Below are 27,619 nucleotides of genomic sequence, written 5' to 3' on the forward strand. Positions count from 1 at the left end.
AATAAACAATGAAAGGGAACCATAAAGAATAATATGCATGGTTAAGATCGATATGCGGTTCAATTCTATTTTTGAAAACGTCCGTGTTTCCACGACTAGCAAACACGAAAGCAGCCAAGTTTAACGAAGAAAAATAATCCAGCAGATTTTACTGTCATAAGCATCTCCGACGGAAAATGTAGCTTATAAAAGAAAAGTTTCGTAACAACAATAGGAGGTTAAGGGGAAATTGGAGATCTTGGAGTATTTATAAACTAACAAAAGGTTTTATTACAAAAATGTCTATATCAAGAAAACTCACGCTATTTTAAACAATATGTTATTATTTTAACAAATTCGTATATTTTATAATGCCTTAAAATAAAGATTTCCCAACCATATTTAATAGTGACATAATTCAAAAGAAAGTCACGTCTAAACTTACAGTAAACTTCTCTAACATAATATTTCAATACTTATAGAAATTTTATTATTATAAAATATCGCCATGTTATATTTGACCAGAATCTAAAATACAATAATGTATTTAACACTAAACTTACCAGTGTTGGTCAAATTGACCATTTACAAATTTTTACAAGAATTTAACCATATTTAAACGTTATCATATCGCTTTATAATTTATGACTTTTTACAAAATATGCATACAACATACTTTTTGGTATTTACCTCGTTTGCTTTTTTTTCTAAGAAAAAGTTGTATTCTGTCCTGCCTATTGCCATAATCCATCCCTCGATCAATATTGCCACCAGGTGTCAAAACATATCAACTCAGGTCCATAATAACTCTAAGGAACTGCCATAAAATTTAGCATTTTTTACGGTCAATTGTTACAAACATTTTAAAAGTTGAGAAGTTTCTTAGGGTTATTGCTCATTCCGATAAAACACGGGAAAAGCGGGATTTACCCATGTTCAACGGTCAATTCCACCCTCGAGCAACTGTTGGTAGAGAACGGCCAGCACCCATCAATATTTTCATATAAATATCGCCGTTACAGACCATATTCTCACTTGCTATCGTCCTTTTGACCAGAATACATCTCGGTTTGTTAGTCAATCAGTCGACATCTAACCTTGTTATTTCTAAAACTCAGACAGAAAACATCTCAGAGCGTTTTGTGTAAAGTTGCTGTAAAAGAAAAAATAAAGCATATATAATTTGACAATAGTTTTGTATGTCGTATATGGTACTATTCTGTGATAAATATTTACCCTAAAAATGTCAAGACTCCAAAAAAAAAAAAAAAAATTATTAAAAAGAATAACGGGCATAGAAGAAGACCGTTCAGTATGCGATAAATAAGAAACTTCAGCAACTGAAAACAGTATGGAAACACATGAAAAGCTATTTACAACCGAAGCGAAGTTGAATATTATAAATAAGCTTCCACGTCCAGGGAAAAAAAGAAACAAATTATCGTTGACATCAGAAAGTGAGACTGGTGTAGAGAACCAATGTCTCGAAACTGGGCCCGATGGAACAATTTAGAAAGAAATAGATGCAAGTCCCAAACCTGTCAGACCATCAGTTCATAATATCTTTAAGGATATGCCAAATGGCATATAATGAAAGGACAAGTAAAGACGACATTTTGTCTTATCATTGATCACCGTATAAGGGATGATATAATAAAATGTACGGAAGAAGAAGCATTTAAAGTATTGGGGACTAAGAAGGAGCTAGATAGAACAAAACTGGATGCATTTATTGCCCGTGGTGCATATCAGGCAAAGAATTTAGATGTCTTATATTTGTGGAATAAAATTTGGCGACTTGCATTTTTTTAAAAAAAAATAAAGTAACTCTTAATTAAGAAAAAGATATATTGTAATTGTAATAATAGATAATCGAGGTCACTTTTATAAATAGAATGTTTATTAATCTAACACGTCAAAGAATTTGGTATATATAAGAAAGATCTCTAAAAGTTATGAAAAAGATTCCTCTGAATTGTACTTTCCAAAAACATCATGACTGCTTAAATAGGATGCGATAGTCATTTTTCAATTACATGGAAAGCATAATTTTTACTGGCTTTATTGGAGTCGAAAATGCATTATATCCCTTCTTTTCAAAAGCGAAATTTTATTTCACCGTGAATTTTGTGTTCATGAATGCGTTGAAATTTTTAACATAGAAAGGAAATGAGTCGTCTAGCTACCCGTCAATTTTATGTAAGGTTCTTTGCCTTCTACGCTTCTAAAAGAGACCAAGTTGGTGGAATAGGTAAAAATACAAATTTTATTTTATGCAAAATACAAATTCTATGAATTTAGATTGCTGCGTAATCATCGCGTGTCATTCTTCGTAGATAAGGGAATTTAACTTTATTGGAAACAATTTCTACAATTCTGCAAATTCCGAAATAACTCATGCTCTGTTCAAATTATTAGAAAAAAATTGTATTAATGTTAAGTATAAGAAAAAATGGATTGACCGAGACTTTTTTAAATAAAAAATACTAATAAAAGATTTATAATAAAATTTTTGTTAATAACAATATAAATATACGTGGTTAATAGGTAACGTCTAAAAAAGTTTGCCCTTTGCTACGGGAAAAGTAATCGAAACTTAAGTGTTATTTCCAAGGTGTTCATAAGCGGGAGTTCCCGCTAGGTATCTACTACTATTACTAGACAACTTGTGAGATTTCCTGGTATGCCATGCTTTTGGAGCTTCTAGAGGAATACCTTCGATACTTGCAGAAATTGTAACATTGTAAGTAACTAATACTCTCCGTCTCCATTCTCGTCCCCGTTCCCAAATTTTCATATTTTAGATAATAATAGCGTAGCTGCTATGTATTTCCATCACGATACCAGTCATAAAAATCATTAGAAACTGCCAGAAATATGAGAATGTGCGTATTATCGTACAGTTGATTAGTTAAAAATTCAACTAATACTGCATCGTAGTCAGAATTATATGAACATAGGTTCCGTTAAAATAACTCGATAATATTCGATAATGTATATTCGTTCGTACGCGTATTGAGTATTAAAGTACGCAAATCCAATTAGTCATGGCAAAGATATCGTGTAAACTAATCGGGAAGACGTGTAGCGGCGTACACTTAATTGGAATTGATGTGCTCTACAATCGACATGCATTCGAGAACTGTACTGATCTAAATAGGTTTCCAACTAATTATTTCACCAAGTTTCTCGGCATACCACGATTCGTCCTATCGGTTAAACTGTGCGCAGAATCGCAGAAAGCTCTGATTTCGATTGCTTAGTTGCTGATAATACTCAAAATAGCAACCAATTTAATATGTCTGATAGCGATTTGTGCTTAAATTCTATAAATAACCCGTTTCTTGTATTGGAAAATCCTGCATAGTTAAATATTTAAACTAATGTTCGAAATTTGACGTCCCCAATTAACTAGTGTTAAAGTATGGAGATGATTTAGAGAGGTATTACAAAGACGTTCATTGTAATATTCACATAACTTAGCTCGCCACGTGGGCTACTCGCCGGAGGCCTAGGGCACGAGATTTCACACTGCACTTCTCTCTTTTGTCTCAACGGAGCCTTAGGCCATCAGACGACGCTCACATACATATTAAGGATGGGATACATACTCGTGTGTGTTTCCGCTCTACGTTCCCTCACTTTTGCACGTACAATACAAATGTACTATATATTCAACAATTAGTTTTTGAACTCTCACTTTTATCTATTTTTAGTTCATCCTCTGAGCAAGTACTCTACATAATAAGTATAATTTAGTTGAGACATTTGTTACTATTATCGCACTAGAAGAATTTCGAAGAAATGACATGATAAACTTACCTGGCTTTTCATTGGATCTGTGTTAATCTGACACATGTAGCGTCCCTCATCTTGCTCTTGTACGTTCTTTATGTGAAGATTCCACGTAGTGTGGTCTCTATGAGATACCGAGACCCTGTTATTGTGAGTTATTACGTGATCGTGGATCGCCTGGATCGCCTTAGTATCCACTTTCAGCCAACCAACCTACGGAAATATTTATCTATTACAAGAAAAACGATGCAAACAACTAAATTGGCAGTTTAACGTCGATATGGTATTGCAATATTTTAAACGTTCGATAAGATCGATTCCATGAATATTAAAGTTTCGTATTATCCTTCGCATGATTTCTCGAAGAAGATAAATTATTCTCTTAAACTAGATTTACTGTTCTATTTTCTAACCATAACTCTTTTCACAAACAAACATTCTACTTGAAGGAAAAATTGTGTCGTACAATGCCAATTGATTATATCGTTACGTAGCTTCCAATTCGAAAAGAAGATTCGCAAAGTAGTGTTTCAGACGCAATGAAACGGCGGTTGCTCGGAGAGATGCGGCAGAGTGTTCGCTTCTTGAAGTTAGCTTTAATTTAATTTAGCGAGCAATTTACTAGAGCCAGAGGCATGTAGATTGAACCTGCTAGTCAAATGTAAATCCTCAAGCCAGTCAGATAGAAAGGGTTAATGAGACGGTAACACACTGAGCAAACGAGAACGATCAAAGGGCACAGACGTGTTCATAGATTTCGATGGTCGAGAACACCACAATTTACCTATAGACTGGCTGAATACGGAATGCAAACAAGCCGAATACGTACGACACGGACGGGGAGACACGTATAGGCGGAGCGTATGCGTCTTCTATCTCCTTGGCCAAACTTTGGAACGATATTTGCATTTTCCTTAGAATATTCTAAATCTTGGGAAGTCGCAGAGGCGTTTTATGGGAATCTTGAGAACGCTTGTATTAATGGAAAATGTGTTATGGGGTGTACTGGGGCAATGCCGTAATGGTGTTCGAAACTGTTGCCGGAGAATGACTCTCTCTCTACTAGAAAGATGTAGTTGAAATTTGTTTTCGCCGTATCTATGTATAAGAACCAGAAATTCTCACGGCTAGTTAGGAAACCGAGCCAATCTGTTCATCGTTTAAAAATATTGAATTTGAGTCAGAGTTATACATAATTGTTATAATTAAGTTATAATTTCATACAGATTGAGATTTTGTCATTTGCTTTTTTTGACAATGTCTCTTCTATAATATTAGTGTTATTTCTGGCACTTCAAATATAAATCTGCAATTTGAACAATTCTATTAGAATTTTTAGAATATGATGCACTTAGTTTAATTGGTTGGTATAAGATATGATCGGATAGAGGGTGTTGTATTACGAAACATTCTAGCAGAAATTGTGTATGCACGGTTCAGCCGCATTGTTGGACTTACCGTGACTCGGCATTAAGTTTTAAATAAAAAATTAGCTGCAGCAAATTTGCTTGTTACCACTTTACTATCGCATTATGTCATTAGACGATCGTAACTAGATTATTTATCTCTTTATAACTGTGCCAAAGTGTTCTTAATGGGAGGGAGCAGGCTTGCTGTTATACAACACCTCTCGCCTACCTTCTGTGAACAGCTACCCTTTGAATTTTTGACGTCGTCTTTTTGCTATTATCCATCTTCTCATTTGTCTAATTCGTTGAAGTTGAAACATACGTTACACGGACGGCCTTCATTTACGGTATGATAAACAGTACAATTTTTCATACGTGTATAACCAAATATTTATAGTTTATAGGATAAAAGTTGTTCTCTGTTTTAACCAAGCAAACATTAATTTATTTGCCTGGTCGTTTCTATTCTATTTGAAAATTGCTAGCTTAAACGTTGACAGTATAGAAGATGGCAAGGCTGCCATTGTAAAAATTTGGCAATAACAGTTTCAATAATAGCAAACAGAAACATTGTATTAGTACACCCGACGATGCGTAACTAAATTGTCTTCACGGTGACGGATATAAAATCAAATACGACAGGGAAAATGGTTCTATTTTTGTGTTCAAATATAAGGATGTGACAGTAAGAAGAATATCGAATGAAGAACACTTGTCGGTTTAGTGGTATATGTATACGTTGTTTGAGGAATTGGTTTTGTTGGCGAAGATACATTACTTGGATACTTGTGATCGATTTTTCTTTTGATACGTATGTATTCAGTCTGAAGTACATAGATTTTTAACCACGAAATGCGCTAAGAAAGTTCTCAAGTACATGTTATATAGTCATATATTTAACTAGTCATATATTTAATAAGTTATTTCTTTCGGATGTGTACTATTGACTACATTTTCATTATCTTCGCCGAGATACAGGATAGAAGACATTTCTACATATTCTATTATTTTCTATGATTGTATGAAAAAATTCCTTAAAACAAAGTTATAAAATGTTTTCGTTCGGAAAAATTTGGAAAGAAAATTGTATAAAACGAGTTCACTTCCAATTCACTGCAAAAAGCTACTACGATTCTTTGTCTGTCAATGAGACAGAAAGATTTGAATAAAATGCAATTCCATAATTGCGACTCGTAATGAATCTTTAGTAAATTCTTGGCTTTTTACAATGGATGAAACAATAGCGTCGACGAGGGAAAAAAGTTAAACGAATAAAAAATCTGGCCGGTGTACGCGTGTCCCACCTTCATCGAATGAATTTTCATTAGGGGTAACTTACCCTATAGCCCCCTAAATGATTGACCAGACACGTAAAAGTTGCGTCCCTTCCCAGCGATACCGTTACATTTTGGATAGTATCAGCGAATTCGGGTGGAAAAGCACCGCCTGAAACAGGTACGATGCTCGTGAAAATTTTTTTAGATTTGCATATCTTGCTCCCTGCAATTTAAAGACATGACGTTCATTTACTAAGTGAGATACACTTGGTAAAGAATTGTAGAGCAGTTATAGAGTAGAGAGCAAGAAATGAGATAAGTTTTGTCTAGTAAACGGAAGATTTCATAGTCGCGGAGGGTTGGAAAATTCCGTGGTTCTAATTAATTAGCAGATGTAAGAGAGTTTGTACTTTTACTTTGACACTCCTGCTCCTATGAGAAAACATATCTTCCTTTCTAAAAATTAAAATATTTCCAATCGCGAAAAGGAAAACGTGTCGATTTTAGTAGTTCGAATACTTTAATTCAAAATGTTGCATTTTAAAACAGCTACATTTGTGACGTTTGTCATTTCGAAACGATGTTTATTATACAATAATCTATAGGAACGTTAAACGACTGATATTTGAATCTGATCTCACAAAACAGCGTATGAAATTAAAAACATAGAATCTATTTCTATTTCCAGGCTTAATAAAATACCTGGAGATGAGAATAGGACGGTTTTCATCATAACCTTCTTTGTAACTTTGGTAATACAAGAAATTTGGTAATACAGAAATGATAGAACGGTGCACGATTTCGGAAACGGAATAACATTCAAATTTGCTTAGTGCATTTCATATGTAATAACGTTGTTAAATTATTATGGTACTTAACGAGCCTCCGTTATTTACGATTTATTATTTGATAGATTGATGCGCACAAGTGATACGCGTTTCGAGTATTTTACTCGTAGAAATGATGTTGCTATCTTTCCCCTCTTTCCTCTATTTGTGTACGTATATACGCACGCGGGCTCCTATTATCATATCCTTTCTAAAATTCACCGAATTAAGTATACAAGTTCTTTTTAACATGTGTAATAGCTATGCAAATCAAAATTACAAAACAAAAATGAATTTTGTAACGGATAAGCATTCGAAATGGTCGTTCTAAAGGGAGCTGTTGGATTAGATTAAGTTCTGACATGATACGTTACATGATATTTTTGAGAAGGTTATTATATTTTATTTATAACTCACAGCCAAATGTTTCATGATTGCTCAGATGATGATTTTTAGACTTTTGTTTCTGAACGCTCGGTAGTGGCGACGAGTCTTAAGCACATTTATGTAATACTTTTATAGATTATTCGAGTTAATTTATCATCGGCATATACATACATACAAATTGTCCAATAAAAATAAACGGTCACTAGGTCAACCATGAATCGATTAACAGTCAGTCTGTGTTGTATTCTCGTGTATTTCGGTGAAATTTCCGTATAGTCTTCACAACACTTGTCAATGGAAATATTTATATTATAAGAATAGATTATATTTAATATCGTTGTGTATGTTTATCCGTAAGAAGGAGAACGATTCATCCCTCGTTGGGCACTAAAAGACGCAGATTTTGCAATCGTAGAGCAGATGCTTTAGTAGTTGGTGCAGTCATACATCGAACTTCATGTTTAATTTTAGTGACGTAGCGCGTTACAGGATAATTTGATACAAAATAAACGAGCCATGGTTGTACGATGCCTATAATGCATAATAATATTAAATGCCTCGCATTTCGTACGATATTAAAGGGTACTCGGTTAACCCTAAGTAGCCCTTCCTACGAGTTCTTCATTGATGAATTTCGAAGTTATGCGCATTTTATCTCATGTCCTTCGCGCGCGTTGCTTCACGGAAAACAGTATGAAAATTATGGAATTTATTTCGAAAAAAATTCGACGAATTTTTATAAGGTAACGCTATATTATAGGATGTACTAATTAGTGTTAATATATTTGAAATCTTCGTATTCTACGTACTATGTTCAATTTTTTGAACCTGTATATTAATATGATACGGATTGCTCACACGATAGAACTGTAACCACAACTGTGTTCTTAACATCGCAGGGTTCAGCATAGATATTAGTAACATTTAATAACTTAAATATAACACAGATCCAGATAATGATAGTATCGACCCTTGCTTTATGAAATCATGTATATTTATAATGTCCAGAATTCTTCGGGTAATCTTTAATAAATTGGTATAGATTTCTTCCCTCACAAGATGAAGCAATAGCTATTTTAAACATTTTTTGGAAAAAGTCATTGAGTAAAAATTAATTTTTATTTAACTGGAAGTGTTATAAATAAATCTCAAAGAAATTTCTCAGAAAATTGAATGATTAAATGATATTAATATCTAACTGTTCTGATTACGAATAATCATTATAAGTGATTAATCTTTTATGGCTACCGCTAACCATTATCGATGTCGGAAATTTAATATTGATTACCAATAACCATCATGGCTCGCATTTTATTTTGGTTATCGATAACCATTATCGACCATGAAAAATTTCTTTTGTTACTTTTCTTTTCACAAAAATTTTTTCTGATTATATTAAGCTATTGTCAATTGTTATTAACATAAAAAAACAATTATAAAATTTGTTTATTAAGCGAGAAAGATATGAAAATATATGAAACAAAGAATAAAATAAAAGATATTATAGTACAATATTTTTATTAACACATATTAAGCAGTTAACGCTCCTGGGAAGCGGCGGGGTAGTGTCGGACATTACCGATTAAAACCCCACGGTGGTCCGCCTGACGCTCAACAGGGATGCCCCGGGACCTCTTTCGAATTACTGCCAAAGCAATCCTGCGTCTTCTCTCACTTTGGGGAAGTCTTTCCTAGGTTAGTTCGGGCATTGGAAGGGACCACCCCTCTCAACGCTATCCTCTGGACCGTCATACAATTCTGAGTAGATCCCAGAACCTCCTCGGCGTGTCGACCCCTATGACTACCTAGGGCGGCGTAGGGCCGCCCTTCAGCGCGGAACCCTACTAGGGTGGGATGTTCTCATCCTTTCCCGCTCTGTCCACTCCTTTAAGAGCATTACTCCTTCGCAATAGGAGCGGACTACAAGGAACTCTTGTTGTCCCCTCAGCATCGCTGTCACAACTGACGAGGGGATTAAGCAATTAACTGTGTTCGACGTATATTTTCGTGTACGATTTTCGTGTACATTTGTCGTGCAAAATAAAAACTCAAAATTTTAGTAAAAAGTAAAATAATATAAATGATGTTTTGTGGTATATCCGCTTTATACTTCCAGTAGAACTATTATGTAATGTATAAAGAAGGAAGTTTAAAAAACAGAAGTGTTACGTCGCGTGAGATGATCCGTGCGACGTCCTTCACTGTCTGACCGTCAAAGGCCCACGCACTGTTGTTATACAGACCCTTAATAAACCTAAGGAACCACCACAAACAGAATCTTTTTAACGGAATCTTTAATCCTGCAAATATTTTTGCTTTATGGCTGGTCCTTAGAACAATCCTTAGGTTTATTATACGTTCTTAAAAATCACGGAGAAAGCTGGTAGTTATCTAACAGGAAAAGCGGGTATTTACCTAACGGGTAAAGCTGGTTTTTCCCATGAACAAGGTTACCCTCGAGCCACTTTGGTAGGAAGTTTCCTCTTCCTATCTTCATTCATTAACGTTGGCTATAACCAATGGGCATCGCGGATCGTTACTCTCACTTTCCTAATGAAAGGTGTGAACAACGAATCCGCATGCTTAGTTCAAAAGGCACACCCACACCGAGCTGTCCTCCGTGATAACACGAGAACGAACTACACTTGATCTCTAGACTTGTTCTCTGGACTTGTTCTCTGGACTTGAGATACACTACAGAGCAGTCACCACATCTCTAGACTTGTTCCACAAGCAGTTCGAGTAACAGTAACAGTCGAAGCTCAGAAGTAACAATCAGTCATCACAGTCGCCAAAGTCGACAGAAGTCACATCAGCACAGTCGCCAACACGAAACGAATCTCAGGTTGTACTCACTCGTAGTTTAGCAGTCAACATACGCACAATTATATAAAATATTGAAGTTATTAGATTGTTGAAAATATATATTATAACCTGTTAATATCAGCGTTATACTCATTCAACCACCCTTATTATCTTAATCGAAATAAGAGATCGATCGATTCGTGGCGTCGATTATTCGAATCGTAACAAGAATTTACGACTCCTGTTGGCGCGCTTCTTCGAGATCGCGTCTCCTCGCGAATGGTCGAAACAAGAAGTTTGATTATTTGATTATGCTCTTTGGTATATGTATATCTATGGTAATATCATTATGCCCCGTATAATGTATTGCTTTTTATAAATTTGGTTAATTATTTTCCTCAATGCATCGGCTATTCCCCGAATTGCTTTGTGTACTTTACTTTATTATTTTTTGACAATTTTACATTAAAAATGTAATTTTTTAATAACAATACCTTCTTTCAACAATCAATTGTTAACTTTTTATCGAATAAAAATGTGATCCTCCCCTGTTTTGCTTTAATTTTTTCGTAAAATTTATAACAGGAGTATTTACTCTGCTGTCGACGTGTACTCGTCATTGTTCGATTTTATCTGCGCACCCCGTAAGGGATTTTCGAAACTAAACTCCGCAGTTAAAGGTTAATATTGCCGGTTCTTGTTGTTTGCGGGTGATTTAAAGCTGTTTCGTGCCATTAATAATTATCGCAGTCGGCTACTTATATGTCGGGTTTACATTAGAATTAGGGTTAGGGGCGTGAAACGAATCTTCGTTTGGATTACACAGTGTCGTTATGCAATAGAGAAGACATTGACTAGTGCAAATACGATTATTATAGGATTGGACACTTGTCCAATCTGTCCAACACTGTCCGTGGTAATTAGATACTCGAGAAACTAATGACAATGATCCAAGCTTCTATAACGAATCCGCGGTCAACGGGATGACAGAAGAACATTCTCACAAAATCTAAGTCGGAATCTTTGTTAAAACGTGGAGTATCCACCGAGCGTACAGAAACTAAGTAACTCGCTAATACGACCTCACGAGAGAAATGACTTTCCGTCGCGATGATGCTGCAGAGGAAAACTATGATGGGGTGTGTCTAAGGACACGAGATCATCGGATTCGTCGAGGATAGCCTTCGTTCAGAAAGTAAGGGAAATTGACGTTGCTGTTAATTGGTCAATCTCCATATCGGTGGTTAGAAAAAGATGCTAGCCGCCCTCGAGGGAAAGTTGCTAGTGGGAGACGTCGTTCGATGAAAATATATATCTCCCCTATCTTCCCGTAGTTGGGACAAAGACTGTTTGTCTGTTTGAAGGACTTTAGGTAACTAGATCGCAGTGTTTATAACGGCCCTCGGGCTAGCTGATCACGTACTGTGGAGACGCATCGACATCTGGTAACCATCATACTCGAAGAATAGGATCTGCGTGTGGCGAGCCACGGGACAGAAACCGTTGGAATGTTTACTGTCGCGTGCCGCTACAAATATTTCTTTTAAGGAGAGCTATAGAATTACTCCATACCTTTGTTAGACAAAGCGTTCATCCCGTGACCGTGGCTACGTTCGGCGACTGGCTGTCGCCTCGAGCCCAAGCTCATTATCACAAATCTCGAACAAATACAATCGGATCGAAAGACGACAATTGTTTAATTACGCCTATGATAGAATCTAGATTACGGTGTTAGGGGATTTTCCCGAAATTCCAAAGGGGAGACTCCGATGTCCTTTCATCTCCGACATATATAATCGAACCTTACCAGCCTAGAATTATAGTTGATTCGAAATAAATTAACTCTTAATCTATTTAAGAAAAAGTATTATTCATTACACACATAGAAAAAGCACTACATACATTTTTTTATTGCATAAATAATTTTCTGTTGTCTGCTGTAAATAATATTTGTGATATTGACGTTATCTTTTCGTCAAACCTCTCTTTTGCTAGACACCTCTTCAATAAAACCAGCAGTGCATTTAAAACTTCCGGTTTCCCTAACATATGTATTCATTAAATTATTTAACAACGTTAACATGTACATTAAGAATTCTGTCTTATTATCCGTGTATTCCTCCTCACTTGCAATACTGATCAGCAGACTCGTCTCTCTATCAGTATTACCTTTGTAATATGTTTGAAAATACACATCGATTTTTCCGTTTAGTCATCTGCGGTTAACGTGTTATCACGATTTCTCGGACATGCAAAATCAGTTAAATTTATGTTTGATTATGTTTAATTTAATAATAGCACATAAAGTACTAAATTGCATTATTAGGAGCCCTGAAATGTTAGGTTGTCCCAAAAGTTTCTTTCGCTTTAGAAGGAAATAATAGATACATAATAGAACAAAATGAATCATACATAATTCAATAAAATAATATAAAATGAAAAATGTTTGCGCCTATTATTTGCTTATAAAACGAAAGAAATTTTTGGGACAATGTAATACTACCCCCTTTTATGTTAAATACATTTACGTTAAATATTACATTAAAAATAAATAGCGTCATTTAGAAGAAATCATAAGTTACTGCATGAAGAAGCTCATCGTACTACATTTGGCCAATTTAACTGCGTTAACGGCATAATAATATACGCCAATAAATTTTGTGATTCGATAGACTTTTTTTTTCTTGTTTACAATCTTCCCTCAAATATGATATTAATAGAGTAATGTCACCCACAAACGACTCGTAACCGAATTTGTATGCTAAAGAGTTATACAGTTCTGCCTGAGCAGCCGAGCTAAGAGGACGTGATACAGCAGTGCTACAGTGCGTCAGAAAAAGTGCGGCAAGTAAGTAAGATAAAGACACGAACGGCTACGCCCATAGCTAAATGTTGGAAACCCGTGTCTACCATTAAGAAGACTATAAGGAAACAGAAAATGAAAATAAAACCAATAAAGATAATCAACAAAGACGAACAATACTACATAAATAAAACAACAGACATAACAAAACCAAGTCAACAAATAAATCAAGAACAGGCCTGCTCAGTTATAACTGAAGTCGATATGGAAACGAACAAAGAAACACAACAGGATGGAAGCTGGAAGGTGGCGAGTTACAATAAGAAAAGAAAAATAATAGATAATCTAGATGCAGAAAAGCAGCGATGGCTGCAAGAATTACCATTAAGAAACTACTTCAGCTCGATCACGGAAGAAATAGACGATGACCCAACAAGCAAAACCACAACACAGCCAACACACATTACAAAACCACCATCAATATTTGTTGAGGCGCAAATAATAGACTCGCCTATTGATCTATTAAACAATATAGCTGGGAAGGATAATTACACAATAAAACAAACAAAACTGGAGCAAGTAAAAATCCAAACAAAATCCCCAGAAAGCTATAGGAAAGTGATAAATGAACTAAAGGAAAAAGATGCTATATACCACACGCACCAGCTCAAAACGGAAAGGAGCTACAAAATAGTTATAAGAGGATTACATCCTATAATTAACACAGAAAAGTTAAGCGAAGAACTAGCAAAAATTGGCCATAAAATAAGATCAATTAACAATATGATCAGATATGACACTAAGCAACCACTACCATTATTCCTAATTGAACTAAATAGAACCGAGAACCAATAATAAAGAAATATATGAAGTTAAAAAATTCTAAACACAAGTGTAACAGTGGAACCACCACGCTACAAAAAAGAAATACCTCAATGCATGCGGCGCCAACAATACGGACACACAAAAAACTACTGTAATAGAAGTCCCGCATGTATTAAATGTGCAAAAAACCACTTAACAACACACTGCCCATACACAGGAAATATAGAAGAAGTTAGATGTTACAATTGTAACGGAAACCACCTAGCCAGCTATAAAGGATGTGAAATCAGGAAACAACTACAACGTAAACTGTTTCTACCACTTCGCAATGGATCAGTCGATAACTACCAACAACAACAAAATACAACGGAAAACGAAGCAACCTTGAAAGAACAAAATGAAATAAAAACTATAAACAGAAACACAGACCTCCAAGGAAACCTAAGCTATGCAAAAGTGACTCAAAATATGAGACAAGCAACGCCCATTAACAATCAGAGTCAAAGCAACAACACCGAAGACTACAGAACCGACAACTACAGAAATCAAAGAACTACTAAAACAATCCATCAAAAGTACTGAAATACTTACAAAAATGATAATCGAACAAAACGCAACCCTCAGACAGCAAACGGAACAAATAACAGTTATGCTACAACTACTTACAAACATGCTGAGCAAAAAATAAGAACTAAAAATGGACACGCTTAAAATAACAGCCTGGAACTCTAACGGCCTACAACAAAGGGCCCTAGAAACCTAAACATACCTGTACAGTAACAACATAGATATACTACTCGTATCAGAAACGCACTTCACTACAAAAAGCTATTTAAAAATTCCGTACTACACCATTTATGATACCGTGCACCCCTCAGGAAAAGCACACGGAGGGACCGCAGTAATAATAAAAAACGACATTAAACATCACTTGCACAGCCAAGTTAGTAAGGAACATATACAAGGAACCACCGTTACTGTACAAACTAGCAGCAACCATTTACAGTTGTCAGCAGTATACGTACCGCCGCGACAAAAAATTACATCACAAAAGTGCGAAGAGTACATTCAATAGTTAGGTGACAAGTATATCGCAGCGGGAGACTACAATTCAAAGTACACAATATGAGGATCAAGAATCACTACACCTCGAGGTAAAACCTTGGAAAAGTACATTAGAAACAACAACCTCAATATATTATCCACAGGAAGACCGACATACTGGCCGACAGACCTCAGCAAAATACCCGACCTACTTGATTTTGCAGTTACAAAGGGACTAAACGCAAATAAACTAAACATAGCACCCAGCCACAAGCTTACCTCCGATCATACACCCATAATAATTACATACAGAAACAAACCAGTACTTTACAACAATTCAGAGACACTATGCAATAAAACCACCAAATGGCAAACATTTAAGAGAATAATCGAGAGCAAAATCAACTGCAACATCCTATTGAAAACACTTGAACACATCGAACAAGCGGTAACAACATTTACAGAAACTATTCAAGCAGTAGTATGGACAACCACTATACCAGAATCAACCAACAGACAAACAAAAATAATGCCGCAAGACATCCTCGATAAAATGAGAGAGAAAAGCGAAAGGAAAATGGCAAAAACATAGATCAAAAGAAAATAAAAAACACCTAAATAAACTTGCAAAGGAAATAAAAAAAAAAGAAAAATAAAAGAACACAACAACAAGTTCACAAAATTCATAGAGTCACTATCCGCACACGAGAACACCAACTACTCCCTATGGAAAGCAATAAAAAAAATAAAGAAGCCAATAAAACTAGTCCCAGCAATCAGAAAAGCAGATAACACATGGGCAAGAAACAATGAAGAACAAGCGGAAGAATTTGCCAACCACCTAAGCAACACATTTACACCACATAATATCAATAACAGCAACCTCAATTGTCATACCGACGAGGATGCAGTAACAACTAGTACCTCAACTGACAAACACTACATCATACCTAAAACAACAGCACAAGAAATTAGAAACGTAATCGAGAAAACAAAAAACAATAAAGCACCAGGAATCGACCTAATCAATAGTAAAATCCTAAAAATCCTTCCTCCAAAAGCAGTACGACTAATCACAATAATTTACAATGCAATATTAAGAATCCAGTACTATCCTAAATTATGGAAACTAGCACAGATCAAAATGCTACCTAAGCCAGGCAAAGACCCACACCAAACAGCATCTTACAGACCAATTTCACTACTTCCCGTATTATCCAAAATACTAGAAAATATAATTTACGCCCGCTTAAAACCAATAATAGAGAAGGAAAAATTAATACCAATCACCAATTTGGATTCAGAAACAAACACTCTACGATAGAGCAAATGCACAGACTCACTAATGAAATAATAACAGCATTAGAAGGCAAACAATACTGTACAGCCCTCTTTATGGACATACAGAGGGCATTCGAGAAAATAAACCACGAATGCCTACTACAAACAATCAGGAAACAATTCCCGGAACAAATATACCATTTATTAAAATCATACTTAAGCAGCAGAACCTATGTAATAAAAATTAAAGACACATACTCTGAAGTTAAAGATATCAAGGCAGGGGTTCCACAAGGAAGCGTCCTAGGACCAATGCTATACACACTATACACGGCCAACATACCAACAACTACCAATAGCAAAATACTGACATAAGCGGATGACACCTGTACGAGTCAGGCACACTAACCCTGTAACAGCAGTCACATTACTACAAGAACATATCACTAAAATGGAAAAGTGGCTTCAAGATAAGCAAATTAAAGCAAACCCCGATAAATGCAACCACATTACATTCACACTGCGAAAACAGATACCACCAAACATTATACTTAACGGCACGCACATAACACAAACAAGGCAAGTCAAATACCTAAAACTCCACTTAAAAACACAACTCACATGGAAACAGCATACTAAATCGATAATAGACAAAATACAGACAACAAGCAGACAAATGCTTTGGCTAACAAGTCGAAAATCCAAATTAAGCATAGAAAATTAATTAAAAATATGCAAAACGATCATAAAACCAATCTGGACGTACGGAATACCACTATGGGGAACAGCAGCAATGAGCCATATAAGCAAAATAGAGACAATACAAGCTAAAATCCTCAGAACAATAGTAAACGCACCATGGTACATCAGAAAGGAGGATATATGGAAAGACCTTGGAATACCAACGGTCAAGGAGGAGATTAGCAGATGCGCAGGAAGGTACAGAGAAAGAATAGCAACGCACCCGAATCGGCTGACAGCGGAAACGATCAACACATCAAACATAGAATGAAGACTAAAAAGGAAACACCCAACAGATCTTACCAAGGACATAACCTAACAAGCACGAAGATGGTACCTTGCTGGGGGTAGCCACCCACATGTTATATTATTACACTACTAAGATATAACATTTTACCAAATGTCCTACTGGACAAATTGTAAAATTTAAATAAATAAAAAAAAAACAATTTTAATGATAGGCTTTTTTCTTTATCTTCTCCTCGTCTTTTTGTCTTTTTTCTCTCGCTCAAAGAGTATAACCTTAGTAAAGCAATTGAAAGATTTCGCGTGAATTATTTGTTCCGGAAACATGGTGATGTTTTTTACGATGAAATAAGAAATTCGTTGGGTATAGAACAAAGTATGTACACCGCGCTCAATGCAAAACTAAACAGGTTTTTGCGCAAAGCCAATGCAATGAAAGGGCAATACGTATATCGATTTTTTAAGTGCTTGTGTTTCGTATGTGTCATATGATCGAGATGCGAGGCTTTTGAAAAATGGAATTGAAATCGTTATCAAAACTAGTAAGATTTTATTATTTATATTGATATTATTTATCATATTGATATCATTTATGTTGATATTATTTATGCTAGTATTCGAACGATTACTTGATGCGTTTTACTTGTATTAGTGCGAAGAATATAAAACGACAAACAGTCGGTATATATGGCTTTGATTAACGATATTTTGAAGCATAAGTAATTTACTTTAAAACAACCAAGTATTATAGCAGAATACCGCGGAACTTTTTTTTTGTTTTTCTCTTTTTATACGTGGGGAAATCTTCATGGACACCCCGCGGTCCCCGGGGAGAGAACGCGGGGTAGTGTCGGACTTACCGACTAAAACCCCATGGTGGCCGTACCAAGCGCGTTACGAGGGAGGGGGGCTGGAACTGCTACAGCATAGAATGTCACAGAACCGGCATACAATTATTTCCCTAGAATTAAATTGAACGAGATTTTATTTCACTCTCACGTAAAATTACTCGAAAGTAGCTTGAAAGCATTTTGCAGCCACGTTATTCCTTTTGGTATCGTGTATATATGTACGTACACACATGGAAATTCATATGCATCACTAATCATTTTTTAACTCCTTGAAATAAGCGCACGTTGTAAAAGTCTAAAAAGTGACAGAAACGAATTATCAAAGGCTCGTAATCAACTTTATTTATTCATTGAAAATTCATCAAATGTATGGGCTTCGTTGTTATGCGAAAATCAATAATTTAACGAATGAAAAATATAAAAGGACAGAAATTACATTGTAACGTTACGGCGACATTGCAAACGGATTTCAGCATAATTAGATATTTTATGCCTAGATTTATGTACCGAAATAAATACTCAAAATTAACTTACCTTCAAAATTCTAAGTAAAAATAATAATTATAATTATAAAACTAAATAAAGTTTTAATCTGAAATACCTTATATTTTATTATTCTAAGCTAAAGTATTATGATGAATGTTTTGAATTCTTATGCTTATGCTGTAGATAGATTACTGAAGAAATGTGACAAAAAATTCTACGAGACTACACACTAAGTTATTTAAGAATAATACGATCCTGAAACGAACTTAAACTATGAAATTTTCGTCAATTTTCTGAAATACTACTGTTGCGTATTATCGACTAAAGAGCGACCGGTCAGGTCAAACCGATCGGTCGATATCGCGTACCTCGAATGATTTAACGTTCAAGGTGGAGGAGATGTAATAACTCGAGTGTTAGATTTAGACGGCACTTTATTTGTATTCGTTGTATCACTTAACCGCACTACGTTGGGACTTTGTCGTCCTGTGTCTGCAGTCTTCGTTGCTTGTAGTTGAATAAGTTGGGACTCTGTCGTCCCGTGTCTGTAGTCTTCGTTGCTTGTAGTTGAACGAAGTGAGGACTCTGTCGTCCTATGTCTGTACTGTCCGATGGTTGAAGCTGAACTCCGTTTCCCAGTTCCTGATTCTTTCCTCCCGCCGTTGTATCCCTTCTCTCCACCGTGCCCTTTCAGCTAGTCCTTTCCTGGGTTTTTCCTGGCCTCGAGTCATTACGTTTACTGCCCTGAGAGGACATGTAATTCGGAATTTCCTAACGAGCGGAGTGGTTCTATCCGTGTCATAAACGGATGGCCACTCAAATTCCGAATTACAGCCCTGGGAGGACCGGTAATTCGGAATTTCCTAATGAGGGAAATGGGCCTGTACGTACCATAAACGGACGGCCTCCTAAAATTCCGAACAACTACTATGAGAGCTGAATTGGCATAGTTATAATATTTGAAAGGAAGATTCGAATTATCTTCTATAAAACATCATATATAGGAAATGGGATGCGAAACTACTCTTACGAGTGCACTATATAAATAAGTTATTCACATGTAGGTAGAGAAATGTTCGCAAAGTCGATTTGTAAAAATGTTGAGAAATTATTTTCCTTACTTTAACAGCTTTAGTATCGTGTTTTCCTGTTGAGATATGTGTAATTTTCTGTGTTGGACTGAGTTAACTGCGTAGTAGAGATACTTGTATGTGAGTATCAGTGTGTGGAAGTATGTGTGTGTGCGAAGCGTCTCGAAAACAAAGGAATATAAACTTAACAGTCGGTTAAGAGTCGGTGAAAAGTCGTGTATGGAAGAAAGTGCTGAGATGCGTGCAATGTTCCTATAACATCATTTCGGCTCCAAAGATCCACAATTCTCAACATTTCCTATTATATATCTACTTGGTATTTATTGAATCAAGGAACATTTTTCGCACCATTTTATTCATCTCTGTGATTGTTATTGCTATCCGCATTTTGTACTCTTTTAAGTTTTAGTCGCTCCAATTCTTCGGTATTCTGTAATTTCCCATTTGTTCTTCGTATGTTTTTCTTCGCCGTTTCGAAACTTGTCCATTTTCCCAACTTTTCTATATCTTACAATTAGTTTCCTTAATATCCTAGTTATCCTATCTCGACTAAAAGTTCTGTCGTTTTTCTAATGAATCGGCTTTCCACTTCTTGTCTTGCTTATTCTAGTCTTTCATCTTTCTGCAATTCGCTTCGCTTGTTTCTTTTTAACTGACATTTTTTCTAAAATACCGCATTTTTGTACGTTTATTTTGTGTCATGTTTTCTCTTTCACTCCTATCCAATTCTCTCCGTTCTTTTTCTTTCTTTTCTTTCCTTCCTTTTCTTTTACTTCCCAAAGCAGATGAAATGAGAACGGACATGAGCGTGAACTCGATTTCAAGATGAACCTGTCACTATTACATGCATGCTACGTACATTTCATTGCACAAGTCATAAATATCGATGGCAAAATGCAATGCTGGAGAGGAAAAAACTTAGGATTGCAATACCCTTACTGCAAATATTTATGAATAGATAGAAGAAAATTACGAAAACTATCGCTTTCCATTATCCTTATATTAAGTTCTGTAACGTACAGAATCCACTTTTCTTTTTTGGTGAAATTATAGAAAACCTACGTCCCTTCCGATTTCAATGATTTTTAAATGTGCTGCAAAGTTCAACATTTTGAGCAACTTTCTTTTTTACATATAACTACTGATCGGGAATAATTACCGAAATATTTGCAAAAGCTATGGATACCACTACAGTGAATTCTGCTTTATAAATGTGTGTCCATAGCGTATGCGTCTGTATTAGTTTCCAACAGCCGTATAGAGTGACCTGGTCGAAAACTACCACTAATCTTCTGTTTATTTATATAAAAGAGGATGGGGTGAGCTTGGGTAAAGATCCATGTACAAAAATGTCTGTTATAATTCAATTAAAAATGAATGTCATCGATGTATCAGGTTTGAGATAGTTTTTTCAATTCGGCCGCTATGAGGCAACCTGTAATGCTTGTGTGTAATAAGAAAAAATTTATTATAAAAATCGTAAATGAATTAATAATTGAATATTGAATATTGAAAATTATGAAAAAAATACTTTTATTATTTTACGCAAGCCAGATTAAGGAAACTAACTCAAATGAAAATCCAATACATTGATGATATTCGGTTTTTATTCAATTATAACAGACATCTCTTACAGTCTCACATATGCAGCTGTGCACTAGTTAGTTACTGGAGCTCCTCCAATTCTCGTTTAAAGTGTGTATGCAATTAATAGAAGAGAAAAGTTAAGTTATTATATCCGTCCACCGCAAGGTTGCCGGCAACCGATGCTAACTCATATGCCTTTACGAACGCACAATTATACGTAGAATTCAGTATAATGGTATCGATAGTTTTATGCGCGCATCTCGAGAGCTATGGCCGACCGATAGTTACATATACAAGAAAAGGTTGTTCAAAATATTGATTTCAGCAACATATCCAAAAATTATTTATTATTATTACAGTTTCACCCCTTTTTTTAACTTGACCGTTAAATTCGAAAAGTTTTAAGTAGCCAGAAGTAACTACCGCACTAACAGTTATTTACTTAATTTTTGACATAAGAGTTTTTCACTTTTGAAATGATGTTCCTTAAGGAAAGACAAAGAAAAATATATTGACTATTACCGTCAAAAATGTGATGGTCTAACTTTATTCTAATAAAAGCTGCATCTAAACAGTTACAGAATTAAAATGATAATTAAACGACAGTATACCTGATTCAGTTGTACATTAACTTTTGAAAGTTGTAATAGTAAAATCACCATCTGTGAACGACAAAATGAAAAATTATGTGGTTTGGGTGTGTAATAAATGATCAAAGATTGTTGAAGAAACATAAATTATCATAATTTTATTCGTGAACAATTAGAGCGTAGCAGGGGAGGAAGGAGCAAGTGCAATGTGCATCCGCAGTTAATTATTGGTTATTGCTTCGATGAAAAAAGAAAAAAAGAACGGAAGAATGTACCGGTTTCCTAAAACCCTATTGATAACTTTCCATTTCTTCATTTTTCTTCTGTTTGTTTTCACTTCATCTTGATTGCTCTTTAAAACGTAAAAAATTTCATCGCGGCCGTTAAAAGGACGCTCGAATAAGGCCATAAATAGCAGCCAGAACTGATTCAATTTAATTTGTTTTTGAGTATAACTGCTTATTCTTGAGTTGAATAGCCCCTCCCTTTTCGCTTTGCTGTTAGTTAAGCAGGCGATAAGCACAAGTTTCCAATTAACTAAAAGTCTCCCTTCATGAATTCACACCTTCCTTCAGAATCTTATTTATCCCATTCACTGTTGGCCATTGTCGTTCAATATTCAATATAACGAAAATGTTGAACTCTTCGCGCCCGTTGCCCTTTTTACAAGTTCACCATCCTTAGCTAGACCAGAATTATTATTTCTCATAAATCTGTTCCCATCGAAAATCGTTTTATAAGCATGATTTACTCGAGTCTTTCTTATATCTTCTTCTGAACGTCTGTTTGGATACCTTTATCGAACTTACGAAAACACTTTGAGCTTATAGAAATATTCAAGTAATTGATAATTCACAGAAGATCTTAATTTTATTGAAAAATTATTTCTTTTATACGCGCACGCCTGTGTGTGTATGTGTATATGTACAGAGTCGGGCCGGACGGGTGGTACAGGGTACATATAAGATTAAGTAGGAAACGGAGAATAACATTTTTTCGTTTGAGACTCCTTTTTCGAGAAAATCGAGTTTGAAATTTTTATCGAGTCAACGTGCACTTGACTATTGCTTCGGATAACACTCTTCTAATTTTGTAACTTTCAATAGGCGATTCTTGTAGACTTTTGTGAGCTAAATACGAATTCGCAAACGACAAATACCCATATACAGTTTTGAAACAAATCAATTGTTTAAAAAACTATAAAATTTCTACTGGGGAGATTTTTAGCGCTTTTACAGTAGCAGCTATTGAGTCGCTCTCAATACGAAAAATTTTCTGGACTCTTCTAGATAAAATAATATGGATTGTTAGTACGTCATAGACATTTACATATGTTTAAATGACAATTGTTTAAATAATAAGTGAAAATACATCACTTTTTGCTTACATTTTTCAGAAATTAAACATGTAGAAGAAAATCTTGCCGTAGTACGCAATAGAACAGACACTTCGACCAAGGAAAAACTACAAAATTATATTTTTTTTAGTATAAAACCGAACTCATGTTCCTCGGTTAATCGATAGGAATTGATACTCGCGATGCTAGAAAGCGGCGTCATTACGAATTGCTAAGCCACATGCTTTCATTTCAGCATGTCCCTTTTCTACTTCCTCTTCAAGGAAATGCTATCCGCACTTATTATGAGGCGGATGCTTCTGTGAAAATAGAAGTATAAACTTGAAATAACCGCGATTGCGGAATGGTAGTTTCGTCCTTACAATAAAGACCCGATGCTTGTTTCGAACGAATTCCAACATCACCGACTATTCGATGTATTTGGTGATCGAATTGCGACTTTGGAAGCGTTACGCATTTCTCAGAACATCTTAAATGCGATTACGATACCTGCTTGTGAATTGTGCGATAACGCAGCGTGTGAAATCGTCAAAGCATAATTAAAATCTGTGTGTGTCACGAATTCGAGGAATATGATCTTCTCTGCTGTTATTCTCTTGTTATGTTGTCCATAATAAATGACGATTTTACGAATTTCATACTGTTTCTGAGAATTGATTTTCTGTAATGCTTTTGATAAATACTATCAATCTATGGTATCGATAACAATAGAGAAATAAAATAGACCTATTAATTATGTTGCGACCGATCGCGGAGAGACGCGGTCGCGAGGAAAACGCATCAGCGAGAGGCGTAAATTCTCGCTAAGATTCGAATAATCGACGCCGCGAATTAGTCGTTCCCTTGTTTCGATTAAGATAACAGAGGTGGTTAGAATGAGTTTAAATGAGTTTAACACTGAATTAATAGGGTTAACATAAACTTGTATATTTGACAATATTTAAAAATAATATAATGAACACGCCACAAATTATTTAATGATAGGGACAATTAGTTTGTTAGTAATTTGACCCGACTTTATAATGTTTCTTGATGTATTCGTTAGACTAAGCGACCTTAATTTTATTCGTCAGAACCTCTCGTTGCATTCCGTTTGAATTCTCAAATGATACTGATTGCCCTTCGATCCTTTTCTTTGTCTTCTCTCGGAGACGACCCTCACTACGCTCGGGTCGCGCCACCGTTCGCGCCTATGATCACGTGTGCCACCTTCTTATTGTATATGAAATAACGGACCGAAGGCGAATCGACGTTTCTAGAACTCGCTGCTTGATGAGAACTATGCTCTTGTCGCTAGATTGTATATATTTCGCCGGTCATATAAGACGATCTGTCTGCGACATTGTAGTACCACGAGCGACGGTTAGAGTGTCACGACCAGCACATTTCAAATCTGATGGACTGACGATGGAGATAAAGATGTGGCGGCACTCGACGACAATGTATATCGCTGAAGTGCCTAATGAACCATCAACATCCCAACGGTCCTTCCACCGAAGGTTCTAGAAGAAACAGCACGTGGCAACGGTCGCGAACGCCTAGCAAATGCATGGACGGTGGGGATGTTGAGGAATGACAAAAGAAAGTAATCGGATCCGATCGAAAGTCAAATTGTAAAAGCTTCAGTCTTGGAAAGTCACGCCTAGAGTTCGGAAGTGGATTGTAAAGTGGATTGTGGTTAGAAAAATATAAAGTTTCTTTTCTTTATTTTTCACCTCAAATTTCTTTTTTTATTTTGTTATTTTACGTGACACATGCTTTAAAGTATATCACACTCAATTGTATTATTAATTATTAAAGTAAATTATTAAAGTTAAAGTATATGCATCATATTTTTAAGAAAAATTATAATTTAGATATCAAAAACTTCATTCCGATGTGTTCGTCCAAAGTGTCACACTTTGCAGTGGTGTATCGTTCACGCGTAATTCGCGTCAAACTCTGCAGTATAAAGAAACAGCCCCGCGCAAAATTCAGCCGTACCTAAGAGGTTAACGGGTGTAATCTATTCATTTGAACTATAAACAATTTCTTTTGTCCAGAAAAAAAGTGCAGTGCCGTAAAATCCCATGAACAGGGAGGTCACATATGAGGAACAGGTTTACGCCCTATCAATCTTATCCCAAACAATTCGTTTAAAAATTTCTGTATCAGTCGATTATGGTGAGGTAGATTACCATTGTGCATAAAATGAGTGAAGTGATGACTCTATTGTGGTATAATTACACGTAATTCGCTTAGGAGATGTTAGCATAGAAATTGCAATTATCTTGCACTTTTCATCGATGTAAGTAAGAAAATAGGGCCCATAATATGATTTCCAATAATTCCTGTCTATACTTTTGTGGTGAATCATCCTTAGTTAAATCATTCAACCACTACATGTGGATATCTATATGCCTAAATTTTGACAATCTGTCGATTCAGGATACTACAACTGAAAAAACTTCCTTCATCCGTAAATAATATATGCTCCAAAAAGTGTAGGACGAATTGTAACTTATGTAGCATTCAACGACAAAAACTTCATCAAGTAGTATAGCCATTCGTTTGAAGTGCTTGAACTCGACGAATTTTATAAGGTTGTAAGCCTTTTTCTCGAATTATTCATGTGATTGCCGAACCATTTTATGTAAGTCTAATAGCAGATAAGCACGAGGAAAAGCGATAATTAACCTGTTCTTCTTTACACCAATTAATGAAGGATCGACCATCAGATATCGTAATTTATTCTTGATTACTACATTATTAACATAGCCGCTAAAAATCGCAATATTACGGGATGTCCCCTACATATAGATATCTTCCATTATTTCTATATTCTGATACATTTCACGAGCTGGTCTGTAACTTCCCGTTGCTTCGAAAATAATATCCTACTTTCTCATTAAATATAAATATATGTCACGTTTACATTAGAATTAGGGTTAGCGGCGTGAAACGAATCTTCATTGGGATTACACACTGTTGTTATGCCATAGAGAAGACATTGACTAGTGCAAATATGATTATTAGTACAAGTATGGCTATTCTAGAATCGACAAGTAATCGCGGTGATTAGACACTAATGACAATGGCCTTAGGTTCGATAACGAATCCGCGGTCAACGGGATAACAGGATGTGCTTTCTTCCAAAACCCAAATCGTACTCGACTTGCTTGACTACGATGGAAGTACAACTAAACTGACTCTTCGTTAAAACGTGGAATATCCACCGAGCGTAGAGACGCTAAATAACTCGCTAATACGACCTCACGAGAGAACGACTTTCCGTCGCGATGATGCTACAAAGGAAAACTATGATGGGATGTGTCTAAGAACACGAGATCATCGGATTCGTCGAGGATAGCCTTCGTTCAGAAAGTGAGGGAAATTGACGTTGCTGTTAATTGGTCAATTTCCATATCAGTGGCTAGAAAAGGATGCTAGCCGTCCTCGAGGGTAGGGGGAGAAGGGGTACTCATGGTACCTTTGAGACATTTGTTTCTCGTGACGAGTAGAATTCGTTGCAAGTCATAAAAATTATTGACCTTGAAGATCAAGTTTGCATGAACTTTTTTTTACAAATCTCTTCCGAACCAGGGGCGTAAAATCGTGTTAATATGATTTTTACACTTCCTTTTTATACACCCTGTACATAGAAATATGAGATTTTGAAGGTAGAAATATTTATAGAAATATTTATAGAAGGTATTTGAAATATTTATAACATTGTGTGTATTCAAGTGTATTGTGAAATGAAAATGCTTCATTAAAATTTTCTTTTGCGAGAGACTTACCAAAAATGTCGTTCGGATAAATTAAGAGAGCTATTAACATCATCAGTAGTGCTTTTTGCCGATCCACCATTTTGTTACGGTCATCGATCTAGCTGGAACAATAGAAAAAGATAATTAAAAGCATGAAAAAGAAAGGATTAACACAATATTCGAAATACTTAAACGGCAGTAATAAACCATTTTAGCTTTATTAACAAGTAGAACTCTTAACTTTACGTGTGAAATTTCATTATTATAACTGCGGTAATAAAGAATATTATTTTTGAGTTTTTGTGTTTTCTGAGATTACCCGAGAAGAGACTACGCCATGCTCGACCAGAAGGGAATAGGTGATGTGGACAGGGATATGAGGCCGATCCTTAGAAAGGGGAATTACGAATATTGGAAGACAATGACGGAAGCCTCGTTAATTTTTCTGGGCTGCTGGGATGCAATAGTACCAGGATTTACCCAGAATGC

The 27,619-nt window shown here is 35.6% G+C and overlaps 1 protein-coding gene across 1 annotated transcript in view; it reads right to left on the reverse strand.

Moving 5' to 3' along the window:
• Positions 1-27,242, reverse strand: part of LOC138188827 (lachesin-like) — a 68,226-nt gene extending 40,984 nt beyond the window's left edge. The window contains exons 1-3 of the mRNA XM_069130968.1: positions 27,161-27,242; positions 6,523-6,629; positions 3,802-3,987 (exon numbers count right to left, since the gene is read on the reverse strand). Of these exons, the coding sequence (XP_068987069.1) occupies positions 3,802-3,987; positions 6,523-6,629; positions 27,161-27,230 (363 nt within the window). The 5' untranslated portion in view covers positions 27,231-27,242. The remainder of the gene's footprint in view (positions 1-3,801; positions 3,988-6,522; positions 6,630-27,160) is intronic.
• Positions 27,243-27,619: the final 377 nt, after the last annotated feature.

The sequence above is a fragment of the Bombus flavifrons genome, chromosome 2 (assembly GCF_040668555.2).
Source record: "Bombus flavifrons isolate JBK064 chromosome 2, iyBomFlav1_principal, whole genome shotgun sequence".
NCBI classification, from domain to species: domain Eukaryota; kingdom Metazoa; phylum Arthropoda; class Insecta; order Hymenoptera; family Apidae; genus Bombus; species Bombus flavifrons.